Source organism: Nannobrachium achirus, assembly GCF_963921795.1.
Source record: "Nannobrachium achirus genome assembly, chromosome: 5".
NCBI lineage: Eukaryota > Metazoa > Chordata > Actinopteri > Myctophiformes > Myctophidae > Nannobrachium > Nannobrachium achirus.
In genome coordinates this window covers 41,736,733-41,747,623 of record NC_137814.1, presented here as the reverse complement: position 1 = coordinate 41,747,623, position 10,891 = coordinate 41,736,733, and the positions used below count along the sequence as shown (strand labels likewise).

At 41.2% G+C, this 10,891-nt stretch overlaps 1 protein-coding gene across 1 annotated transcript; it reads right to left on the bottom strand.

Annotated features, from left to right (window-relative positions):
* Positions 1-4,995: 4,995 nt before the first annotated feature.
* LOC308285079 (von Willebrand factor C domain-containing protein 2-like) lies at positions 4,996-10,132 on the bottom strand (the record flags this gene model as incomplete). The annotated part of the gene is made up of 3 exons (XM_080725799.1): positions 4,996-5,186; positions 6,025-6,154; positions 9,779-10,132. The coding sequence occupies 3 exons, from the start codon at positions 10,130-10,132 to the stop codon at positions 4,996-4,998; spliced, it is 675 nt and encodes a 224-aa protein (XP_080581925.1).
* Positions 10,133-10,891: the final 759 nt, after the last annotated feature.

Sequence of the window (10,891 nt, the reverse complement as noted above, 5' to 3'; positions counted from 1 at the left end):
TATGTTTCTATGTCAGTGGTGCTCAAAATTTTCATGTCAAGGACCCCCAAAATTATAAGTATTTGGCCACAGACCCCATTTCAAAATATTTAGTTCCAGGGACCCCCCAAAAGCAAAATTTGAGTTACAAATGTTGGCTTAAAAAATACATATATTCAAAGATTTGCACACATTTTCACGACTTTTCAAAAATAGCAGATCTACAAGCTCGCAGCGCAGCACTCGGTGCCGCGCTGTGAGCTTGTATATCTGCTATTTTTCAATAGCTGAATAGCTATAAAATGATTAAGGCCCCTCCACCTTGGGCCCTGGTAACTCAGTCCCACTTTCCCCCCCTTGAGTTGTGACACCCTTGCATGTCGTCTATGAAAGTGACAAAAGTAAGGTAAAATTGTTCTTGAGCAAAAGCTTGGGAGCCGCAGCTCTAAGGTTGTATATAAATATGAGTTGATAAACAGATGCTTGGTGAGAGGTGTTTAATAAACAGATGCTTGGTGAGAGGTGGACTTCTTGCATCTATACTTATCATTGATCCCAGGGTCAGTTGATGACCTCTGTCTCTGGCTCTCTCTGCTGTTGCCATAACAACCCACACGGACCATTTGCAAGTTACAGTATTAGCCGGTATAGGCTACAATTGTAGTGTTAGTTTAGTTTTGCGGATTGTCTATAACCCATGACCTGAGGTCGATTCTACAAATGCCTTCTAAATCAGTAGTTTTCCAACTTTTTCGTAATTCAAAATTATTACACTTTCAAGATTTTTCTAAAAAAACACATGCTCATGCATGTATGTGCATTTACATTACATGCTTGCCCCCACATACAAGACACAATCTACACTTTCTAGCAAACAAGAAAGAGTAACACAGAAAGGGACAGAACATTTTTGACCTTGGAGAGAGAACTGAAAATAGGCTATTGTAATTTTGTTTTGTCAGAAGAAATTAATTGTTCTTTTCTTTTTTTTCCAACCCTCTTTTCCAGTGGTGCCAAGATTACAACAGCTATGAAATGTGGTAATTGTTCCTACTAAGATGACAGGGCGGGCTGGGACTGTCCTGTTTGTGAATAAAGAAATGTTGCCTCCCCAGGGTTTCATGAGGGAAAGAAGTGTTCCTATGAATAATGGCCTTTCATTGTTTTAATGTGTGGGAGGAGAACAGAGCTGTTTCATTTTAATTGGTGCGTTCAGCCAGTGTGAACAGCGGGGATATCGTTGCTTTCGGCGACGGGAACTTCATATTTTAACATATGTAAATGTCAAATGTTTTTTTTTGTAAATTATCACCCTATTTGACCCTACTACAGTGTCACTCAAAAGCAGCAGATCTGCAAGCTCGGAGCATGCCGCGAAGTGACATATTTTGAGCTTGTAGCTCTGCTACTTTAGCATTTGAATCATTTTTGGACATAATATGAGGTTTCCTCCCGAAAGAGGATATGTTTTAAAGATTCCATAACACAATATTTGTTAGCATTCTTATGATTCAATGGATTGTTTTTATTACATTTTTCTTTCTTTTGCTTTCAGAGGCTCTCTCGTCCTCTCTCTCTTCTTTCTAAGTCATTTCACTCCTTATTGTTTATTGTTTTGAAGCAGAACGCTGACCTCAAACTGCCAGAAGGAGCAATCTACAGGGAAATCACACCTGCATCTCCTCCGAGTGGATGGGGGAAAACAGCTTATTCCAGTAGAATAAAAAAAAACATGCATCTCTCAGTTCACACAAGCTAGAGAAAACAGGAGATAATTGGCATGGCTTAGAATTGATAATGGACACGGAAAGTTCTTTATTCTACACCTCTGAACATTTGAGTGTTGGTGATGGCAGGTGTCATGCCCTATGGGTCACCATGGCTCATGAACCCAAGGTTCCCAATGCTACTTAGACTCACTTGGAATTGGAACGCTGTCATAACCAGTCAATGCTAAAGACAGTGATAACTGCAAATCAATAAAGAATGTGTCTAATAAACTTCACATTTATTCATGACTATAACTCAGTATGTCCACACAAAACTGGTGTAGTCTGCATATCGCAATATAAATGAATAAAGAGCATTTGATAAAACAAACTACTACTGCATTGCACACTGTCTTGCCATTTTGTAATAATTTCATGACATTTATAATGCAAACCATATAACATAATTACAGTTGTATATAACATAACATAATAAAACAGTTAAAACATATTGCTTTCCCAAGCCGTGTCCTGTCCTACATTGCATCATAATAATGTTGTGCATACCTTTAGAGATGCATCAATCTATGACAAGTTCATTCCTAAGATCCTAGACGTTCTGTATCACAAACAATCCCAGAAGTCGTTGCAAGGGTATCAAGCGCTACTTCATCTGCTGAGTGAGCAGAGGTCTGAAAATAAAGAGTTACTGATGCCTAATTTATACCCCATCATACGTGTATGACTATAAATCAGGCTAAAGGGGTATAAATGGGTCCTTGTCGTTCAGCCAACGTGAATAATTTGATGACAACCAGATACAGCGTGCTCTTTTCTTATCTGCTTTTTAAAAACCTACTTTCGACGGACAGGGAAAGGAAACAATGGATGCTGAAAACATGGACTCATGAACATCATGTGCCTTTTCCAAACATGCTCAAGAATTCTCAAGGACTTCTCAGTTCTGTTAAGACGGTGTTTTTTTTTTCATGGGAATTGTTGGTCAGTCCCACTGCATTGTCTGTTCTTTGGATTGACAATTCAGGTCCATGCGATTGTGATTTTCTTTTAGGTTACTGTGAATGACACCCATTTAGGCCTAGAATTATTGAATGCTTTAACCAGTGAAAAATAGCAGATATACAAGCTCATAGCGGCTGCGAGCTTGTAGATCTGCTATTTTTGAAAAAGTCGTGAAAATGTGTGCAAACCTTTGAATATATGTATTTTCAAAGCGAACGTTTGTAACTCAAATTTTGCTTCTGGGGGTGGTCCCTGTAACTAGATATTTTGAGATGGGGTCCGTGGCCAAATAAATATCATTTTGGGGGTCCTTCACATGAAAAAGTTTGAGAACCACTGACAAAGTAGTAGTCTCTCAAGAACAGACTAACTGAGCTCCAGTTAAGCGAAAAGGACCTTTTCTTTGACGATGGCTGTCCAAATTGCTGACATTAGAAGGATTCAAAAGACACTCATAGAATCGGGTCAAAATTATAATTCAAAAATAGCAGATCTACAAGCTCGCAGCGCGGCACTCGGTGCCGCGCTGTGAGCTTGTATATCTGCTATTTTTTAATAGTTAAAGCATAAAATAATGATACACAAAATGTGTACCTGTTCTAAATGGGTTAAACGTCTTGGCAGCTTCAGATACAGTTTTAACTCTATGCAGAGCATTGTTTGTTTGGGAGGGATGGGACTTAGTATGTCGAGGTAGATGCATACTGAGACATTCAGTAGAGGCCCGGGCTTTTCATGTTGAAAATACTTTATGCCCCCCGTTTTCTAATGCCCACATTTTCTTTCAAATGCCCAGATTGTTAATGTCCCCCTTTTGACACAATTATGAATGTTCCCATATGAGAGATTCTTGTAATAGTCACAGATTACGCTGTGCCTGTCAGCGATAAAACATAATTGTCAAAAATGTTACAGTCTATTCATGGACTTGGAACAAGTCCTTAGTCAATCATTAACGTTTGCCAGCGGCATCTGGTGTCAAGTTCTTTTTTTTTCTAAATATAAATGATTTAATGTCCCATTGTCCCAACATTCTTACAGAATATGATCTTAACCACATGAACCGTAGCATCCCCATTCCAGGCAAGCCATAATAGGTGAATATTCACACTCACAGATAAAGAGCTCAACATGTGAGCTTGTAGATCAGCTATTTTTGACAAAGAGATTTGGTATAGACTATAGAGGGGAAAAAGGAGGGGGGCAAGTATAGAACCCTGGTCAACAAAGTATATACTGTAGGGTTTAAGTGGTTAAAACCCCCCTCTTTCTAGATGTTAAAGTCCCACTTTTTAATGCAAAGTCGTAAAAAGAGTGGATTCCTCTCATCTTGCATGCATCTATATCTATGCCCCTCCAGGGGAGACATGAATCTGTGCTGGATACACAGCTCTCCAGGCTGGTGTTAAGGGCCGTTCAATCCAAACACAATAACTATAACTATATCGTTCACCATTGTCACTCGAGTTAGAACACTTTTTAAAAACTATATCTTTATAGTTATCGTCACGCCAAAGCACTATAACTATAACGATATAACTATAAAGACAATTGATCGTCTCCACACTGATGAACCAATTTGGCACCAATTTTTAAATAGCAAATGTAGCCTATAAAGTGGTTAAAATGTTTGCGATGGTGTATTAACACATTTTGCTGGGGACTGGGGTTATATGGATCATTTTACTCTGATTATAAATTATAAGGAGGAAAGATAGTTTTACATTTCCTGAGGTAACGCCCACTTAGGTATTCATAATCGTCTCATCTCCGTTAATGACAGAACCTTCTGAGAGTGAGTGAGACTGAATTCATCCAAGGTGTCCTTCTGATGCATTTTGATTGGCTGTCAATGTTTCTGTCATTCATAAAGCTGTTCTGAAAGGGATCCAAGCGATAATTTATGTCTGTCGTTGTTATATAGTTGCGGTGTGTCAGTCTGTCATCCATTTCATTTACAATGATTTTTTTAAACGACATTTATAGTCATAGTTATGGTGCTCAGTGTGAGTGGCCCTTATACACTTGGATCTCGGCTGTAAATTGTCTCTGTCGGGTGGAAACCTCATATGTCCACTTTTCAGGATTCAAATTCAAAATGAGCAAAAAGTAGCAGAACCACAAGCGACGTGTTTCGAGCTTGTAGCTACTTTTAATGCTACTGCTACTTTTGATGCTTTTGTGTGACGCTGTAGTATGATCGAGTAGGGCGTTCATTTACAAAAACAAAAACACCAGATAGAGACAGATAAGAGGTTTCAACCCGACGGCAACAAAATGGCCATTAGTTCTGTTGGACTGACGGTTCTTCGGGGGTACAGTTTTTGAGGCGGGCACAGGTGGCCACACGGTTCCCCTCCCAGTAGCCTGCGTCCTGGCCGTCATGGCAGCGACATTTGGTGCAGGAGTCCACCCACACAGACTCTCCAGCAGGAATCACCCTGCTATGGGAAGCGTCCACGTAGCAGTTAGGGCCTGGATGGAAAACAGTGCACACAGGGTTAAGCCTGGATCCTTGTTCATGCATTGCATTGTTCACACATTACCTGTGGACACATGCACAACCGGCTTCATTGCAGTTCAAATTCAATATGATCAATTTGAAGATGAGGTAATGTGATAGTCTGGGCGCTCCATTCCACGATTTGTTTTGTCTGGAAATGTCTGGAAATGATTCCAGTCTGGAAATGATTCAGTTGACTCGTATTTCCGAACGTCAGTTGTGACGTAGGCGACGTAGTTGCTGATTGGATGTTGTTCCAACGAATCAGAGCAGGGTTAGGGGAGCTACGTCATCAGCCAGCCAATACACACTGGTGAATTTGTCCCGCCCCGTACCACAGACCAATAAGAAGCCACGGTTGGATTCCACTCGATTTTCTGTCCCACCTCCCCTTGGAGATACGAGGCTTTCCAGACCGTGATGCGGAGAAACAAAACAAATCGCGGAACGTAGCGAACAGGCTGCCACCCAGGCTAGTAATGTGATATAACTACTGCATTTTGTGGATCACACAGAAACCTCCAAAAATCTCTGTATTCTAACTTTTTGTGTTTTTATTTTCATAAATTTTTTTAATTAACGCCCTAGAGTCAGATCTAGAAGCTTGAGACGCGGCATGAAACGACACGTTTTGAGCTTGTCGATCTGCTATTTTTGCTATTTTAGAATTTCAATCCTGAAAAGTCTGATTTTTGGACATAATTATGAGGTTTCCACCTGACAGAGATGTCCAAAATAAGGACACCAAGGTTAATTCATGGAGCATTCACAAGTCCTGATATGCATTAGAAGGCTACGATATAAACCTACCATCCTTGCACTCGGGGCAGCATTTTCCAGGCTGGTAGACAGGGTTGACACATGGTGGAGGAGCACAGTCTGCTACTAGACAGCGGGCAATGCCATCACTGTCACAAGAGCACTGCTCACACTCTGATGGCTGTGAAGCGTGCGCGCACACACACACACACACACACACACACACACACACACACACACACACACACACACACACACAATATTTACAGTAAATAGTGTGCATGGCATAACCTCATATTTGAACCCTCCTGTGATGAAGGCTGATGCTTTTGTGTTTTAAATAGGACGCCTCACTCATTATTCATACACTACCAGGCCTATTCCACAAGGAGGCGCCATTTAGACATTCTTAACCTAAACAAAATCAAGTTTGAAACATAGACTGTAGAAAAATATGGACGAAATGACGCCATTGGTTTCTATGCAGCGCAAACGGCCCTTTTCCACGCCTTGAAATGGGTGTCGCCATCATAGAAATAAATAGAATTGTAATGCTACCAGAGATGCTATTGGCTGCCAACGGTCACGTGCAACGCAAGGATACTTGGGAGAATGTGTTGAGCTCTGCCGAAAATACAGCAGATGAAGAAGAAAACGTGGATCGCCCACAAGCCAACAACGCAACAACAACAACAACAACAACAACAACAACAACACACAGCCTATTTTTCTACAGTCTATGACACAGACGGACCGCAGTGACAGTAAATGTCCGAATAACTTTTTCATTTTGCCACGGAGATTTGAGCACCGAAACGTTTGGACTCTGGAGTAGCCGCTGCAGCCGCCGCTAACCAAGCCTGGGTTCCCGAGGCTACCGCTAACCTGACCGGGCCGTCTAGGACTCTGTACCCCGCATGGAAGCCTTGTTGAGGACTCCACTTTTGAAAGTGCCCGTGTAGTTCCGCTGGGTCTTATAATAATCCAGTTGTCCACTAGCCCCATATAGAACCTCACCCGTCGCTGCATACTGTTGTGTCTCGAGGTTATATGGGGCTAATTGTCCACTAGACTTTTCACAAAGCAAAGAGGCATTCGTCCAGAGAAATATGCATGTGTTTATTCATATTTATTAACAGGGATTTGTGATGTTTATAGCACTGAGATTGCAATGCAACCTCAGTCCTATAAACATCATATATAGTTCATAGTTGCATTCATAGTTCTCAGTCACACCTCTTAACAAAAGCTGACAACAATTTGACACCTATGTTAACAATGCGATTAATGTAGGAATGGATGCAATATGCATATGAATTGTCCATTGTGACTACAGTCTGTGATTGTGACATGCTAAGTAGCCTACAGTAGAAGAGAAGCTGGATTCACGAATGGATTCATGAACTAATTATTGAGCTGACATGCAGTATCGTGGGTTAATTATTCCGGGAGGCTAAAGAGGTTATTTCAATCAGCGATCGTAAATGCGCTTGATTCATGTCATTTGTTTGATTGAGGTTTTTTACAGTAGCAGGCCTACATCATTCAGCATATTCCTCCTCTTTGATTCAGTCAATTTCATTCTGGTTTATATTTTGGAAATAAAATGTGAGATCAACCTATGTCTATTTGTGTGCGTTCCTATGCAAATTTGTGTGACATTTGTATGTGTGAGTGAATGTAAGTGCTAACTTAGTTTGACGTGCTGCAGACTGTTCTATTGACAATTATACTGTAGCCTCAGTGTTATTTTCAAATGTTTTAATTAATACCATTTGGTGAGGCTAAATGTTGAGTGTTTCTTTTTAGTTTTATATTATATTATAGGCTATACCACTTTATATACGAGTGGTTACTTGGGAGAAATACATTATTACCTAATAGCCGTTCTAAACCTACAAAAAGCCAGATAATTGCCATAACATCACGTCGCTGAAGTCTGCTATGACCAACTTCAAATTCCAAAAGAGCTCCCGACCGAGATCTCCCATCCTGGCTCCAACAACAGGTATATGAGGTATGGCAATTATACAGGATAGCAGGACATGCAACTTCATATAAAAAGTGCTGTTTTCAGTTTCCAAAATGTTACATGAAATATTTGATAAATGGTCTGAAGTAGGCCTAATGTAAAGTAAGTCTGTGGTAGGCATATGATTGACAAATTATCAAGAATGCCATATGCCAATGTTAAAGAGGAGTTTATAAAATAATATAGGCTTCCCTTGGCTTAGAACATAGGCTATTTTGGCTGTAAGTGGCCACTAATATGTTGTCTGGTGTCGATATGTTTATGTAGGGCTATTAGCTTAATGGCATGCCATACTTGCACAAATCAAGACGAGAAAAAACAAATAAAGACGCATTGTTTTGGTGGCATTATATATAGGCTTGTTACACAATCGGGCAGTAGGTAGCCTTCATAATAAATAAATACCAAGTCGTGTATTTGTGGCTGATATGCCTATAAGAGTAAATACATTGTAGGCGAATTAACAAAAACGATGTTTTAACATTTATATAATTATAGAGAATATATGTGTGTTTATTTATGTCCTCACTCATTTTAATAGCTCTGGATTAAGCGTCTGCTAAATGTACATTGTAACCTGGGTTTGTATAATAGATTTATTTTGTAAAAATGTTTACACGCCGTTGTACAAAATAAACCGATCTAGCTAACAGTGCGTCGCATTACGACGAGTTGTTAGATCTGCTCTGCTCTGGGTAACCGAATTGTGCATCAGTGCATGCAGGCTGGCCGCAGATCAGTTTCATCAGAAGTCGGCCCCGCCCCCACCCCGCAACTTTATAATTTATTTTAAAATACATTGGACCAAATTTCGACAAAACGCATATGATGGTGATTGAAAGGCTAGCGATAACTAGCGATAGGAACCATAAAGTATTCATGAAAATGTTAATTAAGGTTAGAACACGAAAGGGGAAAATGAATGGGATCCAATGGTGAACAATTCTTTTTGCTATCGGCCGAGGGGGAAAACAGCGCAACTAGCGGCCAATCATAGGAAGTTTTACTTCCGTATTGGAGTCATTTTAAATCGGCAGAACTTGCCCCTTGGGGGGTTTGAAACAAGCATGTTCCAAATTGACTCATTCTATCTACACTACACTGCCACATGAACATTATATAGTATATATTTGTGCAACCCAATAACACTAAAATGTAAGTTTGAACCCCCATATTTAGCGTATACATACTGTATGTCACTCACTGGTCCTGGCCCTCTCTTTTATAGCCTACATTGTTAGAATAACTTGAATATAGCCTCATCATCAGATGGAATTTATTAGCACATCGTGTGTGGACATTCCAGTGGCTGAAAGTTTCCATAGCCAGTAGCCACCTCTCCTGTGATCCCCTATGTCTGGGCCTACTGTGTGTGAAGTCAGAAGACCCGTTTTGCACAGTTATTTTTGCACAGTTTTAGACTAGTAGGCTATGAGCAAAAAGATAGCAGCCTACTTTTGGTCTCAATTAGTAGCTAGCCTATATCAGTGGTTCTCAAAGTGGATTCCAGAATGTCCAGGGACTCTGTCTGTGGGTTCCTTTAGGGGGGTCTAATTTGACCAATACAAGTCTGTAACTCTGACAGTGTACAAATGGAATTTGGTTCCATTTGTACACTGTCAGAGTTAAGGGGAGACATAGAAAAGTAAAGGTTTGAGAAACACTGGCCTACATCACTCAGTCAATCTCATCTCACCAATTAAGTGCAATATCATTGCCTGCCTGCCAGCCTAAAACAAAATGCTCTCAGGGTCGGCTACTACCAGACTTTACCTGGAAGTTGTGTCCCAGGTCGTACACCTCTCCCCGGTGCTCGCAGCCGATCCTCTCGCAGCGCGGGCAGCAGTCGGTGGGGTAGTGGCTGACATGGATGCACGCCGCCGGCAGGGAGGTACACTCGGTGCGGGCGCAGGCCGAGCCCTCCAGGGTGCACTCGCACTGCGTGCAGTGGTCCGAGTCCAGAAAGTACCATTCCCCCACGTAGTAGACGCTGTCGTTGGCCTCGCAGGTGCTCTCCGTCTGCCCCGCCACGGAGAACGCCGAGCCGGCCGAGGCGCACAGCAGCAGCAGCAGGACAGCCGTGCGCGTTATCCGTCTGGAGAGGCTCTCCTGTGAAAGTTTACCCATTGTTTCCAAACTGTCCAAAACATACAAAAAAAGTTGAACAAAGAGAACCCGGTAGAGATATTCAGCTTAAAGTTGTTGTAGTCCGGTAAAAAAGAAAATATACAGGCTATAATAAGTTTGTTACATTGTTACAGATTGTAGAATCCTTGGCATTTATCCTTCAACTGTAGCCTTGTGAGGCTGCGTCCAATCCGAGAGAGAGAGAGAGAGAGAGAGAGAGAGAGAGAGAGAGAGAGAGTTTATTCAATGCCTCTATGGGAGTTTGCATCTCATTACATGCACATCTCAGCGCAGTCTTTCAAATCCGTCCCCTACGGTTTGATGTAACCACATCATCCCTTGAAATAGAATAGAAATGTGCATCGGAAGCAACACTGTTATATTCTGAAAAAGGTTGTTAGAGGACAAGGCAAATTATAAATATAAACGTGCATGGGGGGGGGGGGGGGGGTACAACGATGCTATAGCCACTTTTATTATTTGTAAATCACCCAGTTGTTGTTTTCTCGTTTTCACACCCGTGGCTCCCCGAGGAACTCACTTGATCTCGCGATGATTACTCCTTGACAACCGGAATGTTTACACTGGATACAAGGAAGCAACAATTTGGTGAGGTGAGCTTTTTGTTTAGCAACACAGAAAACATACATAACAAGCATAGTGACACACAGTCTCAACTGCTTTAGCCTTTGAACAATAAAGTCTGTGTGAATGCTCATTAACTTTTTATGGTCAAATATTTATTTGCCCTGTTTGAAT